The sequence below is a fragment of the Schistocerca nitens genome, chromosome 3, assembly GCF_023898315.1.
Source record: "Schistocerca nitens isolate TAMUIC-IGC-003100 chromosome 3, iqSchNite1.1, whole genome shotgun sequence".
NCBI classification, from domain to species: Eukaryota; Metazoa; Arthropoda; class Insecta; order Orthoptera; family Acrididae; genus Schistocerca; species Schistocerca nitens.
Window position 1 is genome coordinate 405,135,366 of NC_064616.1, and position 24,506 is coordinate 405,159,871.

At 42.5% G+C, this 24,506-nt stretch overlaps 1 protein-coding gene across 3 annotated transcripts in view; it reads left to right on the forward strand.

Moving 5' to 3' along the window:
• Positions 1–24,506, forward strand: part of LOC126248341 (solute carrier family 41 member 2-like) — a 530,019-nt gene that overhangs the window by 474,502 nt on the left and 31,011 nt on the right. For all 3 annotated transcript variants that reach the window (XM_049949243.1, XM_049949242.1, XM_049949245.1), the window contains 2 exons: positions 18,612–18,949; positions 23,016–23,195. In XM_049949243.1, coding sequence (XP_049805200.1) covers positions 18,614–18,949; positions 23,016–23,195 — 516 coding nt within the window. In that variant the 5' untranslated portion in view covers positions 18,612–18,613. The remainder of the gene's footprint in view (positions 1–18,611; positions 18,950–23,015; positions 23,196–24,506) is intronic.

The following is a 24,506-nucleotide window of genomic DNA, read 5'->3' on the forward strand; positions in this document are numbered from 1 at the left end:
CATCACCACCACCTTGTATATCCCAAACAACAGTACCACTGTTCCCAATTTTTAGCGTTGAGTTGGTATAATACTGCAGCAAGAACCAACGATCAACGCATTCGAACAAGTGTACATGCCACCTACAGCCAGTGGCTGATCTGGGAGCGGGGATTAAACCAAGGTACCTGCCCCGGACGGAAATTTCAGGGGGAGCAAAATTCATATTCTTGAAGAGGAAATAAACAGTGTTTCACAAAGCGCCTAGCATCCAGCGCACGTTGGTCTATCGATTATTAATATGATTTTGAAAAGCGCCCCAGTCTGTTTTTGAACATTTGTGAACACATTCTCAGTTGCTTTCTGAGCAATCTTTTTATGCTGTTCAATCTTTGGAACACAACCTACAACTAGCTCAGAGACAGAAGGGATGACACTTGCTGCAGGACCTGCCATCATTTTGCAGGACAATGCTCAAGCACGTACAGTTCAAGCTGTTACTGATTTGTTTGACTGATGGGGCTGCTAAGTGCTATACCACCTACTGCACTCCCCTGACTAAAGCCCTCGTGAGTTCAACTCGATTTCTAAACTGAAGGAAACACTTCACGGCATTCGCTTCAGAGCTGCTACAAATTCGTCGGGCAATAGACCGCGCCGCTCGAACTGTCAACACAACTGGCACTGCTAAGAGTATCCTACGACTTCCACATCGGTGGCAACGGGTTATACACAATACTGGTGACTCCTTTGAAGGTCAATAAGACTTTCAAACACGTATCTATTTTGTACGAGCTGTAAATAATTAGTTGCCACTATTAAAGTTGCAACCCTCGTATTAGCGAAATCCATAGATTCAGACTACCATAGTGGAAACGACGAAAAGGAATAACACGTCAGAAAGATAACATATTATCTCCTCGACGTATCCAAGAAAATGAAATTTTTACAGAAAATTTTTGCCAGAAGGCTACACTACTAACGACCAGTTGTACAGTCCCCGGTTAGCAGCCGCTTAAGTTCTGTTCTCGGATTAGCGCGGAAAACGAGCTGTACGAACACGTAATAACGCCTAGACGGAGAACGAAAGCTGGATAACTGAACCAGTGATTCTGGCACGGTTAGTGAAGTTAACCGGAGGATAAATTTTGGCAATAGCAGGAATAGCTACAGAATCAGTGATGACAAGATCGTTTGTTAGAACGTGGAAGGAGAAGAAACTGGGACATCACCCAAATTATATGGAAGAATCATCTTCTGGATCTCATGCTTGAGAAACTGGAGCTTATGAATGACATGTGAAACTGTTTCCTAAAATACAAATTTTTGCTTGTAGTGGGCCAAATAGGCATTTGGTATTGGTACCCGTACATCGTGAATTGTATTCTGTTTTTTATGTAAATGAGGTACATAAAATGACCAAAACAGTCTCGATTATATGGCGTGTGTTAAAACTGCTGCAATATTAGAAAGGCCTATTTATCTGGCAGACAGCGACAAAATAGACGTAATCAAATCTAGAAACTACACCAGCATTGAGAACTATTCGTATCAACAGCTTTTTCAGTATTAGAGGACGACCTTTTGATTTTTCATGTAGCAAACCGTTGACAAACTTTGATGAGATAATAGATTCTTTCGCAGGAAGAAAAGCACGCCGTGTAAAACTGTAGCCAGATTAGAAAGAAAACAATGCTGGGACCTAAGGATTGAAAAAATGTGTACTGTCTTGCTTGGCTCATCTCTTTACTGGTTTTGTGTGTCCTATATTTAATTTTATGTCATACAAAAGAGAAAGATATTAGCTAATGGGCAATAAAGAGTGCAAAATTTTCTGAAGAGTTCCTATTCTCCCGGTAACAGTATTAATTTTGAGTTTTTTTAGGGGGGGGGGAGGAGGAAGGATCTCAAACCGACTGACTTGGGGCAGGAGAGTCACCACAGGACATTTTAATTTCCATTGTCCTGAATAGATTTGACAACTTCCATTACCAAATATACAAGTTTGAATTCCAGAGAGCGAAATACAGTGACGTACGATAGAAGAATGCTGTGTGAAGAGGCGTGGCACTGCACTTTGGCACACTTAAGACCAAATAACATTTCTTACATTTCCTCGAACATGTATGTTTTATATATCAAACTCTTCAGAAAGATGTGCGATACTAAATAAGCACATTTTCGAAAAACAGATTTTTTTCAATTTTTGACGTCCTATCTTAAACGCTAAAAGGAGGGAGGGAGGAGTGGTGGCGCTACTATCAAGTTTTTGCCTCTGTTCGGAAATATGGTAGATCGGGTCTGCCTCCAGCACAGCGACGTGCTTTTGCAATGTCCTTGGTAATCGCTGTAATGTCGGCTCATACCGTTACACGAAGCAAGCATTAATTTAGCACGAGGTCTCAACAATTATCCCCACTTTTTGTGATGAAACTATGAAGAGATTTCTGAAACAAATTACTCCAAATGTGATTATATTCTCACAGCGCGTCAACCGCACCCTAGTAAGTCCCAGAACCCCTGTCTAATGGACAGTACTTTTAAGTATTGTCAGCGTAACCTGCTAGAGGACTTGGCCTGCAGCAAGAGAAATTAACAGAACTCGCATGCCTCTCCCAGTCTAGTGCTAGCAGACTGCAGTCTCTCAACATTACAATAGCCTGCTAGGAAACATCTTCAAAATGGCTCTGAGCACTATGCGCCTTAACTTCTGAGGTCATTAGTCGCCTAGAACTTAGAACTAATTAAACCTAACTAACCTAAGGACATCACACACATCCATGCCCGAGGCAGGATTCGAACCTGCGACCGTAGCGGTCACGCAGTTCCAGACTGAAGCGCCTTTAACCGCGCGGCCACACCGGCCGGCGAAACATCTTCACGCTATTTGCAAGGTCTCTCTGAAGCGCTCTGTCACTACAGCGCTTGACGCATATTGTCTACAAAAGTGTCCCATTGGTCCGATTATCATGTTTGGCCCACCTTTGATGCTTAACTTCACCCACATGCACTTTCGGAATCCGTAATAAACTCACTATGTATTATCGAATTCTTTACTAGAGTAAATACGCCCCCACTACTGGCGTCTAACCTATGATTGCGATGTATATTCCAATCTGTATTTAGGATGCCGTTGCTATTCACCGTCCGCGGTGGTCTCGCGGTTCTAGGCGCGCAGTCCGGAACCGCGCGACTGCTACGGTCGCAGGTTCGAAACCTGCCTCGGGCATGGATGTGTGTGATGTCCTTAGGTTAGTTAGGTTTAAGTAGTTCTAAGTTCTAGGGGACTGATGACCACAGCTGTTAAGTCCCATAGTGCTCAGAGCCATTTGAACCATTCTTTTGCTATTCACTCCCGTTTTCAATCAGATTTGTTCTTAATACTATCTCGGCATTATTAACTTTAATACCCGATACTAATTCTGGGACATTTCCATGGATCTCCTGCAGTTTTCCAATATCATATTGACCTTTCCCGTTTCCGATCTGCGAGAACGAACTTTCTGTGAGAATACTGTGGCTGATCTATCTTCGATTTCGGTGGGCAGTTCATCACTAATCCCAAGGGTGGTGCCTACAGCCTACGTAAAAAAGCCATATGCACGCCGTTATTCGTGTCGAAATGCACGATTTGCTGCTAGCTGCAACCAGTACGATCGGTAGCCGCCGGCAGAGCCGCCTCCACATCTGGGACGAGAACTCCGGCAAACACACTGAGAGCACACTGTCATTCTTTCTCAACCTGGCTCCTATTTCCCTGAGGGGGCTCCATTACCCGCCTAACACTGGAGCTCCCTATGACTAGCATACCGACCCTCTGCACTTGTACAGACTGGGCAGGAAAATCTGCCACTGGACCAGCAGGAGAGGTATCCGGTGCTGGCTCAACTGTTATCAACACTAGGTAGCTGCTGCTAACGTGGAAGGCAGCAGCCGTGCGACCGGTTTTCGCTTTCGTCCTCTACCCAGAGACGCGCGAGCCCTCCGCTGTCCACCATTCTTCCTCGAGTGAAGACAGATCGACCAGAAGTTGCGTGTCGGAACACACAGTGACAACGGTGTTTCCTGAGGACTCCTAAGATACCAAATGAGTCGGAGCTTTAGCCGCTAGTGTCCCAACGTCGTTGCACGTTTGAGCAGTTACCTCACACCTGTCGACCGTAGCCGGCACGGCTTTCAGCTGTTTCTGGAAGGCGTCCTGTTCTCCCTGTGTCCGCACACAAGCACAATCCCTATCCGTTTCGTACTGTGAAAAAAAAAAAAAAAAAGCAAGCTGCACCAGAACTCAAAAAATACAAACAAAGCAAAAATGGCTCTGAGCACTATGGGACTTAACATCGGAGGTCATCAGTCCCGTAGAACTTAGAACTACTTAAACCTAACTAACCTAAGGACAGCACACACATCCGTGCCCGAGGCACGATTCGAACCTGCGACCGTAGCGGTCCCGCGGTTCCAGACTGAAGCGCCTAGAACCGCTCGGCCACACTGGTCGGCACAAACAAAGCAGTCAGGGTTAATTGACAGAGAACAAACAGATCTGTGCAAGCAACCTGACTGTGGTGCACACCAAATTATAAACGAGAACAATGAAAAAACTAGCACTAAAATCTGCTCCACGAAGTTTTGACTGTACAGTAAGGTCGCAAAATCAGCAAGCTCTTAAAACAAAAATAAATTACATTAGTGAAAACATATATATAAACAGTTACTTTTCACTGGAAAGCCAGTTCACATGAAAGCTAATGCACGAACAAACTAGAAACGTGAAATCCACACAAAATGACAGCAATGATTTCAGCTACATCAATAACTTTTGTTGTACGCTGCAAACATCTTTCACGGTTGTTAAGTGCCCCTTGCTGAGGACGAAGTCATGGGACACACAGGACACGCCCAGATTTGCTATGTAAAAGAATCTAGTGTACACCGCGTAACTTAATTGAATGGAGGAAAAGTAAAGCTCGATTTCCAGTCTGCAGTTATAGCCTGATCAGAATAATCACGTGGTTGACAGCAGTTAACACGAGAGCTACCATGGCAATAACCAACCAGAGTACGAACTTGACTACGTCTGCTGTTGTCCGATAACTTAGCCGTTGAAATTTGTTTTGGTTGTGTACTTTGTTTCTTTGTGCCAGTTTATTATTTTGCACAACAGAATGTTTGAATCAGCAGCGTTAGTGAGCAGAAGAGTGATCAGGCCATTGCAGTGCTACAACATCGTCCCCTTCGGTGCCCAACTGTCAGTACTTTGATATTGTGATCTGAATGTAGAACGACGCTGCTCGCTTTTACTGGGTCAGTTTTTGGCGGAAGTTGTCCTCTTCAATGACAGCTGAATCCGACCGCCTGCTCTGGGGAATGTTAATAACTGCCACAAACACCCCCATTTAACTTCGGCTCGATATCAGGCCGTGCCAGATAAGCAAGTGGCGGTAATTACAAGCTGCACTTGTTTCCGAATATCTCTTCGTTGTTTGGAGATAAGAATTTCTTTTGAAATGAGTGCTGTGTTTTTTCAAGGCTCTCCCTCTCGAGTGCGTTCACCGCCTGGCTCAAGGGAGTCATGTGAGCCGCTAGTGTTTGCCCCTCCCCCCTCAAGTTGCGCCGATAGTAGAATACAAAGGGTTGCGCAATCTCGGGCTCCAGGCGGACAAGGCATGATTGGCTCCTGTGCACTTCAACTCTGTCCTCAGAGGTACTGTATTCAAGGGCCTACGCTGTTTATATCAGTTCGCTCAGTTATCAGCAAGACATGTCGCAATTGAACGAAAGAAGTGTAGCGAGCATTCCATTAGGACATAATTATTTTTCTTGCGGGAGAAAAAAAAAATCGGTCCGCGGAGACGACTGTTCATATTGTAATGGTTCTAGCCAAATCGTCCGTATATTTAAAAGACGAGAGAGCAGACTATGCATATGTGATTAACGTTCGGAGGGGCCGAGAAAAAGAGAGCGTTGCGCGCGAAGTGACAAGTTTACTAATAATTTGAAATAAATACATCATAATCACTACGAAAAGCCACTTTTTAAGTTTTAAATAATATACGAGTATATTTAGAGATTTTGTTCAGACTGAAATTAATAAACAATTCAGTGTGGAAAATCAATTCAGAGGAGGCTGATTGTGGTTCAAATGGATCTGAGCACTATGGGACTTAACTTCTGAGGTCATCAGTCCCCTAGAACTTAGAACAACTTAAATCTAACTAACCTAAGGACATCACACACATCCATGCCCGAGGCAGGATTCGAACCTGCGACCGTAGCGGTCGCGCGGCTCCAGACTGTAGCGCCTAGAACCGCTCGGCCACTCCGACCGGCGCTGATTGTGGCTGAAATTTCATGTCGCAGTAGTCACCTCTCTAAGGCTTTATCGTTTGGCGCCTATACTATAGAATGGCTTCAACCGCACAGTGGCGATGCATTAAGTTTTGTCTCAAATTTTATTGACGTCTTAGGGCGATGTAGCAAACGCACGAGGATATGTCCTTTCGCTGTGTATACCACTGGGGGAATGAATTTAACGGAGGCAGAGTTTGCAGTACAATTTTTGAAAGAATAAGTGAGGAAATTTTGTTAGTTTTAAGTGAGTTCGTTTTCGCGGGCAACCGATTTCTTCCACAGTTCATTTCATCCAAACTAATACACAGTTTTATTTTTCCTTTCTGTCGCCAGACGCGGATTCTGCTCTTGAAGCTGTAGGAGACCCCTTTCATAAATATTTATTCGTTAACAATATAGTGCAACAACGTACAAAATTTCTTAATATCCGTAGCTTGTGGCAGACGGATTACTGACTCGTGACATCATAGCGTCATAGTCAGAATTTAAGAAACCATTGACACACAACTGTCAAGTATTTTAACATTTAGCGGGAAATTCTGGCTTCGTTCGGTATTTAAAGTGACATAGAAAGACAAATAAATAAGAAAGATATTACAAATAGCTGCATTAATAGTAAGTATAGCTGCTTGATTGAAATTTTCATTTGAAGATTGATTGTTCAGAAACGTATTTTATTTGAATTAAATATTAGTCAAATTTTCTTGGTTCTTAGATTCTTGTTATCGTCTTGCATTTGTATAACAAACATGTTTGCTTATAATTACAATGTGTTACTTTTAAAACTGAAATACTGAGTTTTTCATGGAAATAAATATTAGTCTTTTGTTCTTTTTAAAAATTACCGTTGTTTACAGCAATGTTAATAATATAGTCGATTACATTAATTTTTTCAGTTCTTTACGTTTCTTAAAATCTCTTCAATTCATTAAATCATAAACTGTATAATAAAACTTCGCATAGTTAATCAGTAAACCTGAAATGCTGCGTTATTGACTTTTAATTCGAAAATGATTCTAAAATGTTATTTTGCGAGTTTACCACAAAAGTTCCACTGACAGTGCCCGCCCCACAGGTTCAGCCATGCGGCCTATGGTTACTAAAAACGCTCCGGCCAAATCAAATTAATTAAGTAAAAGGAGGGAAGCAGCAGTGACATTGATAGTTTGAGTCGATGCAGGAGCCGTGTTCGAATAACGTAATGGACAAGGCGAAACCGCGCGGCAGGGCAGATTCGTGGTTCCGAGTCCCGGTCTGAGTGTCAACTGTCTCGCGGCCTGGACCGCACCGTACACAGTTGACACGCCTCGCCGGCCCGCCGCTTCCCTACCGGGCTGCTCTGTCTCGCCCTGTATCTACTCCCTCTCCCCTTCTATTGTTGTTTTGATTAAGTATATAGGGACAGGTTGACAGCGATTTCAATGAACGTGGTGCCACTTTATCCGTTTTTATTTATCTATTCATTTACTTTTTGTTGCAACTCCAGCCATTTACGATATCCACATAGGTCTTCTTTGTGATCAGAGGCGTGCATGTGATAGCAACAACAATTAAAGAATATGATAACTTTGAGGATATGTAATTAGTTTCAAAATAACACAAATGAAGCATACAGTGAAGGAATTAGAGGCATTGCATTTTTGTAGGGTGGGCTCGCTGATAGTCACAAAGTACGAATTCATTGACATATAAAGCAGTCATGTAGTGCACGACGTCGAAGACACATTTTTGCCCGTAACTTTTATGACCTTGGGGACAGACACAAAGCGCGCTGCGTCACAGTAGACGGGCAGGAGTGGTGAATCCGTAAAAGCGCAGCGCACAGGCTGGCGGGCGGGCCGGCCTGCTAGCCTGCCAGCCCGCGGCTATGGCCAACACCGACTCAAAGGAAGGCCTTGTTCGTGACGTCACGTCAGCTAGGCACGGCGAACGCCAGATCTGTTGCAGGCATACTCATAATGGTGGTGTCTCCCTCCCTGACACAGGAAAATGTGAAACTATTGGCGGTAGTTGACCAACACACATTGTTCTGAGAGACTTCTGCAATCAAATAATTGTGCAATTCATTACACTTCTTAACAAATAGTGTACTCCTGAACTTAAATTTCCACCTGTTTTAAGGATTGACATACAAAAACAACTTCATGGTTCAGCAGCAACAAAATTCGTGCTTCTTTACCTTATTTGTAAATCTGAGGAAGTTACGTTTGTACTGGGTTGCTTTCACAAGAAACTGTGAACATATTGGTGCTCTTCTTTAGGTATCTTGGTTGACTATGGGGTGAGGAGCACTGAATGCTAATGAAATACACTCCTGGAAATGGAAAAAAGAACACATTGACACCGGTGTGTCAGACCCACCATACTTGCTCCGGACACTGCGAGAGGGCTGTACAAGCAATGATCACACGCACGGCACAGCGGACACACCAGGAACCGCGGTGTTGGCCGTCGAATGACGCTAGCTGCGCAGCATTTGTACACCGCCGCCGTCAGTGTCAGCCAGTTTGCCGTGGCATACGGAGCTCCATCGCAGTCTTTAACACTGGTAGCATGCCGCGACAGCGTGGACGTGAACCGTATGTGCAGTTGACGGACTTTGAGCGAGGGCGTATAGTGGGCATGCGGGAGGCCGGGTGGACGTACCGCCGAATTGCTCAACACGTGGGGCGTGAGGTCTCCACAGTACATCGATGTTGTCGCCAGTGGTCGGCGGAAGGTGCACGTGCCCGTCGACCTGGGACCGGACCGCAGCGACGCACGGATGCACGCCAAGACCGTAGGATCCTACGCAGTGCCGTAGGGGACCGCACCGCCACTTCCCAGCAAATTAGGGACACTGTTGCTCCTGGGGTATCGGCGAGGACCATTCGCAACCGTCTCCATGAAGCTGGGCTACGGTCCCGCACACCGTTAGGCCGTCTTCCGCTCACGCCCCAACATCGTGCAGCCCGCCTCCAGTGGTGTCGCGACAGGCGTGAATGGAGGGACGAATGGAGACGTGTCGTCTTCAGCGATGAGAGTCGCTTCTGCCTTGGTGCCAATGATGGTCGTATGCGTGTTTGGCGCCGTGCAGGTGAGCGCCACAATCAGGACTGCATACGACCGAGGCACACAGGGCCAACACCCGGCATCATGGTGTGGGGAGCGATCTCCTACACTGGCCGTACACCACTGGTGATCGTCGAGGGGACACTGAATAGTGCACGGTACATCCAAACCGTCATCGAACCCATCGTTCTACCATTCCTAGACCGGCAAGGGAACTTGCTGTTCCAACAGGACAATGCACGTCCGCATGTATCCCGTGCCACCCAACGTGCTCTAGAAGGTGTAAGTCAACTACCCTGGCCAGCAAGATCTCCGGATCTGTCCCCCATTGAGCATGTTTGGGACTGGATGAAGCGTCGTCTCACGCTGTCTGCACGTCCAGCACGAACGCTGGTCCAACTGAGGCGCCAGGTGGAAATGGCATGGCAAGCCGTTCCACAGGACTACATCCAGCATCTCTACGATCGTCTCCATGGGAGAATAGCAGCCTGCATTGCTGCGAAAGGTGGATATACACTGTACTAGTGCCGACATTGTGCATGCTCTGTTGCCTGTGTCTATGTGCCTGTGGTTCTGTCAGTGTGATCATGTGATGTATCTGACCCCAGGAATGTGTCAATAAAATTTCCCCTTCCTGGGACAGTGAATTCACGGTGTTCTTATTTCAATTTCCAGGAGTGTATCTTGAGATTGTACACGTTGGGGGAGGGGGCGGTGGACAAAAGAAGAGGTAAAAGAGAGACACTTGTTTTATTAAATAAAATTTTTTTATCTTATAAAGTTTCTCCTTTCAGTTGCAAGATGGGAATATTTATCTTTTCTGATGTGCATGTTTAAAAAAGTTTAGGCTTAGCAGTATTTTCGATGTATGAAGCTAATTTTGTTTCCTGTTTAGAATTCCTTTCGTAAGGTAATTTTGTTTCCTGTTTAGAATTCCTTTCGTTGAAAACGACTGTAATCTAATGACTGGCAACAGTTGGACATTTACACATGTAAATTAGTTCACATTTCCAGTGACGATGTCAAACGAAAATAAATAAATAAATAAATAAAAGAAACGAGTTCATTGTAAGGGGGTTGGGGTAAGTTTCGATAACAAAATGGATCAAGTAAATATAGTTACTTGAATGTAAAATTTCCGAATCTTGCAATGGGGCAAAGCGTCTTCTCATATTGATCTACGTTTGTTTCGACAGGATTCAGTAATACAGAACTATGATCTTCATTTGTAGCTTTACGATAGTAAGAAAATCTTCCATCTAAATAAAACTGCAGAATCCCAAACAATACCAAACATTTTGTCCAAAAATAAGAGATTTATAGCCATAAGCACGTCCAGGCGTTTCTGCCTGCAACAGAGCTGGCGTTCGCAGTGCCTAGCTGACGTGACGTCACCAACAAGCGCCGAGGCCTTCCTTTGAGTCGGTGTTGCTGTGGCGCGGCGGGCTAAGCTCAGTTATACAGGGTCATTCAACAACAACAAAAAGTTTCAAAACTGACATGGTACATTGGGCATACAGCAAAAATCAGTAATCACATAGGAACCAGGGGTCGCAAACGCCACGAGAGGGCGCTACGGTCACGAGAATGCGCTTCTATAGAAACACGGGCCGAGCGCGGGAGAGCGTCGCCGTTCACGCTGTGGAAGCTTTGAGAGTAACATAACTAGCTACACGTACCGCGAAATGGATGAAATGCTTTTAATTAAGTATGGCACGGCCAACTGCAATGGACGAGAACCCGTGCGACTGTATCCTGTATAATATCCTGACAGAAAAGTGCCGTGCCATACATTATTAGCTACTCTGCATCGCCGATTGTACGAAACCGGCTCGTTCGGTGTGCACAAAGCAGATGCTGGTCGCCAATGAATAACACAGACAGTTGCAGCAGAAGAAATCGTTCTCGAAAGGGTGCAGCGTATGCCTTCAACATGTACACGAGGTGTGTACCGCGCCGCTGAGCTCTCCCAATACTCCGTCTGGCGCACTGTACACGATGAAGGACTGCATCCGTTTCATTCCCAATGCGTAAAGGCATTGCAACTGTGGGACTAAAACAAGTGCACAGGATTTGCGTCGTGGTTCCTGCAGGAAACTGCTGCAGACCAGAGCTCCCCAGCGATTGTCCTCTTCACTGATGAGACCGTGTTCTCACTCGAGGATGTGATGAATGTTCACAACCTGTATACGTGGGCGAATGTGAACCCATTTGCTACATGTATGCATGCCTCACAAAGCAATTTACCCTTAATGTGGGGGCTGCCATCGTCGGACACTGTTTAATTGGGCCGTACATTTTCCCAGACCGACATGATGGTTGCAGGTATCTCGTATTGCTGTGAGAGCTTCTGTCGGGCGTGCCGAATGGTGTTGCCATGCCTATTCATCGCCGCATTCAATTTCAGTACACTGGAGAGAGAGAGAGAGTGAGTGAGTGAGTGTGTGTAAGTTATTTTAAGTTAGATTAAGTGGTGTGTAGGCTTAGGGACAGATGACCTGACCTAAGTAGTTTGGTCCCATAAGACCTTACCACAATTTTTCCTTTTTTGCGTAGGCCAGTCACATGGTCTCCATGATCATCCAATCTGTCCCCAGTCACTTTTTTCCTGTCGTGGGTATCTGAAAGGTCTTGTGTATGAAACAACTGTTACATCGCACGGAGGACCTAGTGGCAGAATTGTTGCGGCGGCAGGATGTCTTCGAGATACACCAGGTATCTTTGAGTGGGTGCGCTATTCGATGCAGTATTGATGTTGGGCATGTATCGATGCATCTGGACAAACTTTTCAGCATCTCCTGTAGTGTGCGTCCATTTGTAGCATGTGATTAAGTAACTGCAACACTATTTAGTAGCTCTGGATGTCTTTTGCGACCCCCAGTTCCTACGTGGTAACTGATCCTTGTCGTATGCCCGATGTACCACGTAAGTTTGTAAATGTTGTTTTGAATCACCCTGTATAGCAAGGCGGGCTAGATAAAATTCGGGAAATAACAGCTCACGCAGAGATGTACAAGCAATCATTCCTCCCACAGTCCATTCATTACTCTTACACTGTTTACTGAATGATCTGTTAAAGGACTCAGATATGAAATTAAGTAATTTTAATCACTGTCATTAATTATAAAATAGTTGCAGTTGTCTGAGACATTTGCTATTGATAATAAATAGAGGGATTAGGTGCACCAGCTGCAGGAATTTAAATACAAAACATTAAAATCATTACATTTTCAAAAATACGTTGTTATGGAGCACATCAAGTTGATTTCAGTTACGCTTTACAAAACAAAATTTTTGTTGTGGTCTTCAGTTCAAATTCTGGTTTGAGCATCTCTCTTAGCTAGTCTACCTGTGGAAACCTTCTCTTCTCAGCATAAATACTGTGATCAACAGCCATTTGAACCACCTTACAGTTGTCAAGCTCTGATCTCCCTCTACAATTTTTACCTCCCGCAGTTCCTTCTATTACCAAATTAATGAATCCTTGTTGCTTAAGGTTATGCCCTGTCAACTGATTCCTTCTATTAATCACTTTGTGGTGCAATAACCACCCCCCCCCCCCCCCAAATCAATTCAGTACTCCTTTGTTAATTATCTGACCTATAAATCTTCTGTAGCACCACATTTAAAAAGCTTCTATACTCATCTTGCCTAACCTGTATATCATTCACATGTCACTTCCAAACAAGTTTACACTCCAGACAAATACCTTCAGAAAAGACGTCCTGACACTTAAGTTTATATTACAGTTGTAGTGATGACTTAAAATCTTTAGAACAGGCTCTCACTTTTGATTAAGGAAGGGGTAGGCCCAAGTTTGCACATATAATAAATTTTATTATAGTGTAGTTCCTCAGCACATGTTCACATTCCTTGGTACTCAAAAAAATATACTGTACAATTTACATTCATTACACTCTTTATCCTTTAGCAAACAAATTTTGAAATAAATATGATCACTATCAAATTTTCTTTAAATCATTTCAGTAACACCAAAAATTTAAGTAAAGGCTTTCAAAGTGAACTCAGAAATAAACTCACCTCACAACCAGACTATAGTTTACCCTTCCCTCAAATAAAATATACTAAAAAAACTCAACGTTAAAAAGACACAAGTATAATTGCATTTAAAAAAATATTTACCCAATTAATAAAATTATTGAACGTTCAACATTATCTTAGTAAACCTTGAACAAAGCAAAATTTCTGCAAGCTTAATTACCACACATTTAAGCATAAGCTACTCAGACAATTATAGCTCAATAAGAGTGCTAAATTACAGGAAGAAAATACAATTTAGAATTTTACAGTCCTGCTCTGGACACATGCCCTTCTTGCTCTCCAAACAGACCCACACAACCTGTGTACTCCTCCAGGCCAAGGTACATAAACATTGAAACCGGAACAAGAAAGCCTTCTAGAACACACAGAAATCTTCTATTAGAAACATTTCTACCCACAGCCTTATATGTACGCTGCAGTCTTTAACATTCAAATAAAATAGTGGCCATACAGTTAAGAAAACAACCCAGCAACTTAATTATGAGTAAAAGAACCTTAACAATTACACATCTCTCTTTAACTAATGAAAAGAACATTCACTGATATACACATACGAAAACCAAAATGCCTCTTTTGCAACCAATTAGCATGTCCCGGCTTAGTCGAATATTAATTAATGACAAGTAATGAGCAGCACCAGTATCATAATCTGAATCTGAACTGAGAAAGTTTTTATACGGCGAACGAGCCTGTGCAATTCTTTAATTTTTGCAATAACCACAGTTGTCGTTGGAATGATGCTCACTAGAAAGATTATCGGTAAGACTGGAACTCCAGCAAATGGAAACAGAGCCCCATAACAATTGTCTGAGGGCCAGAGAGCAGATCAACGTCTGGTGTTAACACCGAGGCAGTCCAGCCGTCACTCGCCTCTCTTGAACACTGTGCTCCAGCTGCAGTGCACGACAGTTGTGCCTCCTGGTGGCTCAGTTCCGTCAGCCCCACTGCTTGCCTCCGACATGCACTATATACCCAGCCAGCGTGAGACAAAATTGATACTGGCTAGCTTACGTAGTCTTTGAACCAGAGGAGATAGATTCTATTACCTCGATGTGAACACATCAACAGGTTGACAAATCCTCTTTTTAGAAATGCATTTCTTGTTGTAACTGATGTGCGTGTTATATCTTTTCCATGTCAGCCATTATCAGTCTTTTCCTTACCCAAATAGCAAAACTCATATACTAATTTTACTCTCTAATTTTCATATCAAATTCCCTCAGCATTGCCTGATTTAATTTGACTGCATTCACATTACACTTGTTTTGCTTTTACTTATACTAATATTATAACTTCTTTTCAAGACACTGTCCATTCCATTCAACTGATCTTCCAAGTCCTTTGCTGTCTCCAACAGAATTACAAAGTCATCAGCAAATCTAATTTTTTTTAAATTTTTTTTCCTTCCACAATTTTAATTCCCTCGCCAGTTTTCTCATTGGTTTCCTTTATTGCTTGCTCAGTTCTCAGTTTGAATAACATTTTTGTATTTTCTCCTTTCAGACATTAAATTCCATATCTTTTGTGTTATCCAAGGATATCTGTTGGGCCTTGTCTTTTGATTTATTTGACCCTCTGCTTCCTTCACTATCTCATCACTCATAGCTACCCACTCATCTTCTGTTGTATTCCTTTCTCCTGTTACAGTTAGTCATTGCCTAATGCTCCCTTCGAAACTCTCAACAAGTAGTGGATCTTTCAATTTATCCAGGTCCCATCTCCTTAATTTCCCAACTTTCTGCAGTTACTTCAGTTTTAATTAGCAATTCATTACCAATAAATTATGACCAAAGTCTACATCTGGCCCTAGAACTGTTTTGCAGTTTAAAATCTGGTTTCTAAATCTCTGTCTTATCTATCAGGAACATACTGGTGTCTCCAGGTTCCCCCCCCCCCCCCCCCCATATACAAACTTCTTTCATGATTCTTATATCAAGTTTTAGGCAATGATCAAACTGTGCTCTGTGCATCATTCTACCAGGTGGCATTTCCTTTCATTCTTTCTCCCATAGTCCACATTATTCTACCATTTTTCTTTCTCTTACTTTTTCTGCTGTTGAATTCCAGTCCCCCATCACAACTAAATTTTCCACTCCATTAATAATCTGAATACAGTGATGTAGCAACTCTCTCCTTTTTGGGAAGGGGGGGGGGGGGGAGGAAGAGGGGAGGCAAGTAAACCTATTCACTGATTCTGACTGATGTATATTAAAGCTATGTATTTCAGCAAAGCTATTAAGCAAATACATATATCAAAAGTGTGTGAAGGGCTTAATCAGACAGTGCTATCTTGTTCTACAAAGAGAAACACTTCATTAATACCAAGAGTCACAATATGTGACCAGTTATATAGATCCTGCTTCTAGAAAACAATTTTGTTTCTTCAATTTTGAAAAAATTCATCACATAGCAGGGAAGACATTAGTTTTACTTTCCTCTGAAACCACTTACAAACAGTAGTTCAGATATATTGTAGCCTGCAAAAACAATGAGCCACTGGTAAACTTGTTGTTGTTGTTATTACTATTTCAGAAACACTTTACAGCACAGCTTAATGGCAAAGAGTTATAATTTATTTGGAGGAGGAGGAGGAATTTATGGTCTTTTTTTCCCTCCAAAAATTTTGCACACAATTTCTAAATGCAGCTTTCATTTCCACAATCTGGACAACAAATTCATTCATGACAGCCATGAGATTAACTTTTTAGCCCTGTCTTGATGAACATAAGAGGTGAGGTAGATGGCCGAGTCTCAACTGTGCCATTTTTGGTCTGAGACAAGTTTTAAGTTGTCACAAGGCTCTGGATGTCCTCTCAGAGAATGCTGACGACACTTCAACCTTCATAATCAGAATGACCAAGTGAATAACTTGCTGAAACACTTCTTTAACCCTAACACATTCAACAGTATATTGTCTTTCAACAGTGGATACGTTACATGGTTCTACTCTATTTGTAATGTTTGCAGCATTTCAAGTTGTGCATGAAGCCTGTAGAGAGTAAAGTCAGGTGTGTGTACTCAAAGCAACTTAGTCAAACTTTGTGTAGATGGAGGATTTATTTTTAGAGGACATAAAAAGTCACCCTTCAATACGGGATGGACACTTCATTCCTCTTGTTTGAACCTTCGACCGGTCTCCTTCAGAAAATCATGAATTTCTAATATTTCTCTTAAATCTTCATTCATAAGACAATTCCCCAGGAATAAATAATGTTTCAGATTTATTTGGCTGTGAAATATTTGGATCTTTCAGATTGAGGTTCTTAGAATAATGTTTGGATTTCTCTAACAGTGCATCAAATGCTCATGCAATCATATTATTAGCAAGGGCTGCTTTTAGAACATCTACAGAATGTCACTTCACCTACATTATAATTTGGATTCTGTAGACACCTAGTTAGTTCTTCACATAGCCCAAACACTTCCATAGTGACTGATGTATAAAACATAGTCTCAAATTTTTTTGAGCCACTTCACGTAGCCCCACAGAAATGTCTGCCTTTCAACTCTAATTCAGCTCTGTGCATTGAATATTTCAGTCACTGTTTCCTGGATCAGGTCATAGATTTCCCTAAAATGTTTGAAAGATTTTATGCTTACAAATCATCATTATACTTACAGATCATCATTCGTATCAGCCTTTGAAATTTCAGATCTGGATTTGTCTTATCGACACCAGACGATCCCACATCATATCCATACATGTTTTCCTTTTTGTGTATCCTAGAATTATATTTGCAATTTCTTTCACAGTTGCCAGGACAACACAATCAATCACAGTACATGAAACTTGTTGTAGTGTGACATCCAGTGATTCCTGCAGTGGATGTAATGCCTCTCTGGCTGGTCTTCAAGGGCTTCATTCACACCCTTGTTCTGCCCACACATTAGCTGCACCATTGATAAAATGGGAACATAGAAACTCAGTTACTCTTGAGAGTCTTGCAAGAAAGCACTTGTTGCCAGCATTATCACCCTGAAGTCTGGCACATTGTGCAAAATGCAGAAAAAGTTCTTTTATTTTTGGTATTTCAGGGTAATGCGGCTGGCCAGCTACTTCCTTCATTGAAGCTGCAATAATTTCATAAAATGAAGAATTTCTTATTTGTTGCACAGTGTTCCATGTGAGTTATAATTCCCAGTACTTCATTGTGTGTTGCAGCACTTCAAGCAGATCTTCAGTTCTACTATACTGTTTGTTCACTCATCATCAAGTATTATGAGATTTACAGTGAGCCGGCCGCGGTGGTCTCGCGGTTCTAGGCGCTGCAGTCTGGAATCGCGGGACTGCTACGGTCGCAGGTTCGAATCCGGCCTCGGGCATGGATGTTTGTGATGTCCTTAGGTTAGTTAGGTTTAAGTAGTTCTAAGTTCTATGGGACTGATGACCTAAGATGTTAAGTCCCATAGTGCTCAGAGCCATTTGAACCATTTACAGTGATGGTTCCATGACCTTTCAATGCATTTCCTGTTTCATTTAGGAACCTGTGTGAACTGGTAATTACTAACTGATAATTTCTAACTTTCTTGTGATCAGCCAGCAGATGTTGTCCAAGTTGCCAATCATAGATGTGCTATTTTCACATTGCTTAATAATTGCAACAGGCTCTGGAAGAAAAAGACTCTTCTTCTGTATTTTGAACTTCTCTGTACCTTTCTCCAGTTAAAGAAATCTGCTTTGAGAAAAGCCAGGTTTGGTTTTACTGGGGCTTAGTTATTGCCTTGAGATAAATCAAACATTGGCAGGCTGAATGCTTCAGTGCACCGATCATGTGAACCTCGACTCTTACATAACTACCAGACAATGGACGGTAACGAAGAATGGAGTGATGGTATGCACTGGTATCAGAACTGCAGGTTTTGAGACATAGTATGAAAGAACTTTTGCACTGTTTGATGCAAATCTGTTATATTCATACTTTTAAAATCCTCTGACAAGTGTTAAAATAATATTTTAAGAAGTCTAAATTTTAAAAACACTCCCCGGAAGGTCAAATCGAGAACTGTATATGTCATCTCCACCTGCTACTGAGATCACATGTTCATAGTTAGTTTAACTGTAATTTACTGCATATACTTCAACCAATTGTTATAGTTTTTATCATCCAAAATCTTAAATGTGAAAAAGCAGCAGCTGGTATCACAATAAACTTGCATTAACTTTGTTGCAGAAATGGTGGCTTACCCAGACCTGCCCGAAGTGGTGCCCGGGGAGCATGTATTGGTAGATGTGGATAAGCTCAGTGGCCAAAAGAGTCCGCTTGAGAAGATGCCCTCACTGAATGCCAGCAAGAAAGTGCTGCCAGATGATAAGTCACCCACCACCCCAGGTGGCTTCTCACTGGCCAGCACTGCCAGCATTGCCACCATCACCACAGTGGCCACTGTTGACGAGACTCCACAGGAGAAACAGGAGCTCTGGTACCACACCATCCTGCAGGTCTCTGTGCCCTTCTTCCTGGCGGGTGCTGGCACCATCGGCTCGGGGCTGCTGCTCGGCACTGTCGAGGTGTGTCGAACTTACTCTTTCCTAACTTGAGTTTCCATTGTCTGTTGTTAACAAGCTTCTTGATATATACCCTAATAGCTGACTTTTTATGATCCAGAGCCGGCCGGGGTGGCCGAGCGGTTCTAGGCGCTACAGTCTGGAACCGCACGACCGCTACAGTCCCAAGTTTCTTATCCTGCCTCGGGCATGGATGTGTGTGATGTCCTTAGGTTAGTTAGGTTTAAGTAGTTCTAAGTTCTAGGGGACTGATGACCTCAGTAGTTCAGTCCCATAGTGCTCAGAGCCATTTGAACCATTTTATGATCCAGAGCAAATGGAAAGCACATTGGCCTCTCATTCGGGAGACTGACAGTTAAAATCCTCCTCCAGGCACACAGATACAGTTTTCCCATGGTTTCCCTAAACTACTTAGAGTAAATGCTGGGTGGTTCTTTTGAAAAGTAGTTTGCCAGTTTCCTTCCCCACCCCTCCTCAATTCAAGTTAGTGCTCTGTTACTTATGACCTCACTATCAATGAGAAATTGAATCCTGAGTTTGCTTCCTTTTATGGTTTACACACTGTACGTAGACCAAATTAACAATGTGATTGTCAGCTAGTTATTTACAGGCAGTTACCATAGCAAACACCAATTGAAGATACTTTGTCATGCTTTCTGTTCTGTCCACCTTTGTCACAGTGCTGTGCCACCTTGAGTGTCAGTAAGTGTTGTCAGTTGTTGGTAATAATTGTGCCTAGTAACTTAACTATCGTGATCCAGCTACATGCAGTGTGTTTATTTTGCACAAAAGAATGTCTGCAGCTAGCATTCCAAGTGTTCAATAAAACAAGTATTTCCTCAAATGGACTTAATATTATATAATAAGAGGGAGCATGTAAACATATACGGTATGTAACATGACAGTTGTCACTATTGTAATCGTATAGTCATCACATTTAATGGTGAACTGGCAACCACCTCTCTTCCTTGCTCAAATGTGGTCTAACATCAGTCACTGTATTATTATAATCTGGGTTTAAGGTAAAATATTTTTTATTGTGGTTTCCCCTCTGTGTGAGAGCTAACAGATGTGTTTTTTCATAAGTCCATCAAAAAGTAGAATGACATCTGCTAAAGTCATTAATCATTGAGTATCTGAATAAGTTAACAAGATATTATCAAAATAACTAATGATTCTTTTCATTGTTAATCTAGTACCATGGTCTGCTTTGACTGTCTGACAAAAACATGTACACTGAGGTGATGTAAGTCATATATCATCTCCTAATATTGTGTGGGACATCCTTTTGCCCCCATAGAGCAGCAACTCAACGTGGCATGGACTCAACAAGTAATGGAAAGTCTGCAGAAATATGAATCATACTACCTCTATAGCTGTCCATAATTATGAAAGGGCTGCTGGGCCAGGATTTTGTACATGAACTGACCTCTCAATTATGTTCCCATAAATTTTCAGTAGGATTCATGTTGGGTGGTCTGGGTGGCCAAATCATTCACTCATTGTCACCCAGTGGCATGGCACATTGTCCGTGAATGCTGAAAATGGTCTCCAAGTAGCCAAACATAAATATTTCCATTCAATGATTGGTTCAGCTGGACCAGAGGACCCAGTCCATTCATGTAAACACAGCCCACACACTCTGGAGCCACCACCAGCTTGCACAGTGCCTTGTTGATGGTTGGGTCCAAGGCTTTGTGGGGCCTGCACTACACTGGAACCCCACCATCAGCTCTTACCAACTGAAATTGGGACTAATCTTACCAGATCACAGTTTTCCAGTCTTCTAGGGTCCAACCAATATGGTCACAAGCCTGGGGGAGGCAATGCTGGTGATGTCGTGCTGTTAGCAAAGGAACTTGCATCGGTCATCTGCTGCCATGGCCCATTAACACCGAATTTTGGTTCACTGTCCCAATGGAAATGTTCATCATACATCCCACATTGATTTCTGCAGTATCTCATAGTATTGCTTGTCTGTTAGTACTGGTAATTCCATGCAAATGCCACTGGTTTCATTCATTAAGTAAAAGCCATCAGCCACTGCATTGCCCATGGTGATAAATAATGCCTGAAATTTGATATTCTTGGTAGTCTCTTGACACTGCGGATCTCAGAGTACTGAATTCGCTAACAATTTCTGAAATCTGAAATGGAATGTCCCATGCATCCAGCGCCAACCACTATTCTGCATTCAAGTTCTGTTAATTCCCATCATGTGGCCATAATCACATTGGAAATCTTTTCACATGAATCACCTGCATATAAATGAAAGCTCCACCAATGCACTGCCCTTTTATACCTTGTATACACGATACTATTGCCATCTGTATATGAGAATATCACTATCATATGACTTTTGCCACGTCAGTATATGTTACTTAAGGACTACTATGCATTACAAACTGACTGTATCCACATGGTAACAGCATTAAACAAAGAACTAGACTGGGAGAGAGGAGACCACGCCAGTCCCATAAATCACTGCAAGTAAAAATATAAAGTAGGGGGAGGGGCAGACACTGAGAAAAAGTTTACTATGTTTGATTACATGTCATAAGGATGTGTCTCAGACTCCTTGACTCTGGAGGTCATCAGCATTTCTGTAATAGAAAGAAGTGAAATTTTGCCATCCCTTGCCTTTCATTGCTGCCACTTGACAAGGTGTATTCATGCACTAGAGCTAGATGGCACCACACAGAGATACTGCTTTAATGGCCAACAGCCACAATAATGAAATTACTAATCAACTGATAGCCCAGAAAATTTTCTAGCATTGCAACTTCCATACATGCAACAGAATCATTGGCTCTTAAGGCATATCCAGAACTAATTTCACTTCTAATGATTTATCTTGCTTAATATGATTGTGCTGAGTTGCATCTTCTAGAAAGTCTGTAATCCAATCACAAATATGGTCTAATATGCTGTGAGCTGTAGTTTGTTAATTAGCTGACAATCTGGCACTGTATCAAATGCCTTCTGGAAGTCAAAAAATACTTCAACAACATTGATGCCACTACCTACTGCTGTCTAGATATCATAGAAAGTGAGCCAATTTCCATAAAATCACTGTTTGCAGAATAAATGTTGAATCATATGTAGGAGTTTAGCCAGGCTCCAAAAAGATCATAATACACAAACATAAAAGTTGTTCCATAATACAAAAGACTGGCATCACTGATGTAGGCCTGTGATATGTACACATATGTCTTATGATTTAAGAAAAGGAACTGACATGGGCTTCTCCCCATAGCTCAGAGTGCTTTGTTATTCCAGCAATCTAACATAAACTGTTGGTAGACTGGGAGCAGATTGCCGGCCGGGGTGGCCAAGTGGTTAAAGGCGCTACAGTCTGGAACCGCGCGACCGCTACGGTCGCAGGTTCGAATCCTGCCTCGGACATGTATGTGTGTGATGTCCTTAGGTTGGTTAGGTTTAAGTAGTTCTAAGTTCTAGGGGACTGTTGACCTTAGAAGTTAAGTCCCATAGTGCTCAGAGCCATTTGGGAGCAGATTCTTCATCAAGTTTATATAGAATTACAGTCAAACAGGAGTGCAAAGAAATTTTATTTTATTTTCTGTTACATGTTGACTATCTCAATATCTGTAATTCTGGCATTTGAGTAACAATTAAAAGGGGGAACTGGTGTATGATCATCCTCAGTGAAGCAGTTTAAGAAGACAAACTCATCCCTTTCTCATTCTCCATTTCAATGTCAATACATTCATTCACTGACCAGAGAAACAACTTTTATTCACGTAGTTAGCATTTTTCATGGGGTAACAATGTAACTGCTATTGTGGTATGGATGACACATACACTTCCTCATAAGAATTTTGAGTTAATGTTGTGAATTTCACACACTAATGCCACAGTGAAAGAAACAAGCTGTGCTGTTTTATTTATTATTTATTTATTTATTTATTTGTTTGTGAAGGACATCTGCTGTAACTTTAGTACAGATCATAGATCTGATGAGATGATGCAATGTTCACGAAATGAACTGTTACTTTCAAAATTCACTATTATTTTCTTTTGCTTGTGCAATGTATAAATACTTTTACAGAAATGGGCTGTGTTTGTGGAAATATCTTCACTGATGATCTTGGTGCCTTCCCTGACTGGACTTAAAGGAAATTTGGATATGTGTCTCGCATCTCGATTGTCTACCCAAGCAAACTTAGGGCTCATGGATAGCAGGAGGGAGACATTTCTCATGGTGACAGGAAATATAGCCCTTGTACAGGTATATATAACTAACTCATGTACTTCTCAAAACTGAAGATAATTTTGAGATTTCTCTATTTTATTTACATAAGATGTTACAAAAAATCAGTATGTAAGCACTAAATATGGATTATATTTCCATGTTCCAAAATGGTTACAATTTTTAAGCGGTCATCTCATTTAAGGTGTGGTGGTGGTGGTGGTGGTGGTGGTGGTGGTGGTGGTGGTGGTGGTGGTGGTGGTGGTGGTGCAGGGCAGGGACTAGCAGAGATGGAGCCAGGAAGATAGCAGGATCAAAGAATGTGTTCAATGGACAGCTCCCATCTATGCGTTGGCAGTGGCCATTCAGTCAGATGGAAATCTGGTTGGTGCTCATGTTCACATTAAATGCTACACCTAAATTACAGAGGAGTTGGTATACATGATGGCTTTCACAGGTGACCCCACTGAGCAAGGTGGTGCAGTGGCTAGCACACTGGACTCGCTTTCAGGATGACAGTTCAAACCCGCATCAGGCCATCCTGATTTAGGTTTTCTGTGATTTCCCTAAATCACTGCAGGCAAATGCCAGGATGGTTCCTTTGAAAGGGCATGGCCAATTTTCTTCCCCATCCTTCCCTTATCTGATGGGACTAATGACCTCACTGCTTGGTCCCCTCAAAAATATCACAGGGGTATGATACATGGGGCAAGGGGTTGGGAGTGGGCATAACATAGGGATGGACCAAGATACTGTAGTGTTGCTACCCAGTTTTTTTAGCAAAAGTAATAAGAAGTAGTAAGGAAGCCACTGTTAAGTATTGCACTAGCAGCCACAGACTAGTGGCTGCAGTATGACAGTGTGTGTTGAAACAACATCAATGTAAGAGGGCTGCAAAATGAGGCTAGTTACATTCAGCAGAAAACTGCACCATACAGTGGTAATAACTGTAACATGTGGGTCGAAGCTACAGTAACAAGAGAAATCTATAGGAGGACTTTGAGCAGAATTAGCACCCAGAACTGCAATGAGATTGCAGCCACACAGCAGATGATGGTCATTGAACTGTACAATTGGCCCCTGTGTCATCAGACCACAAGCGCCAAAATCAGGTCACAAGCCATAGACATTGGCTGCAGCTGGCCATTGCTCCTGCTTGATCAGCATCCCTCAGCAGCAGCAAGACTTCTGTGACACCATCCCAGGTGTCAGTGCCCTGGGCTAGCCTTCAAGAAGCAGCTCCAGCTGGACTAACTTCCGTGTCATTGACAATTATGCCAGACCCTGGTCATTGCCCTGTTCCAGATGGCTTGCTGTGTCCCACAAACACAGCCCTTCCACAAATTCAGT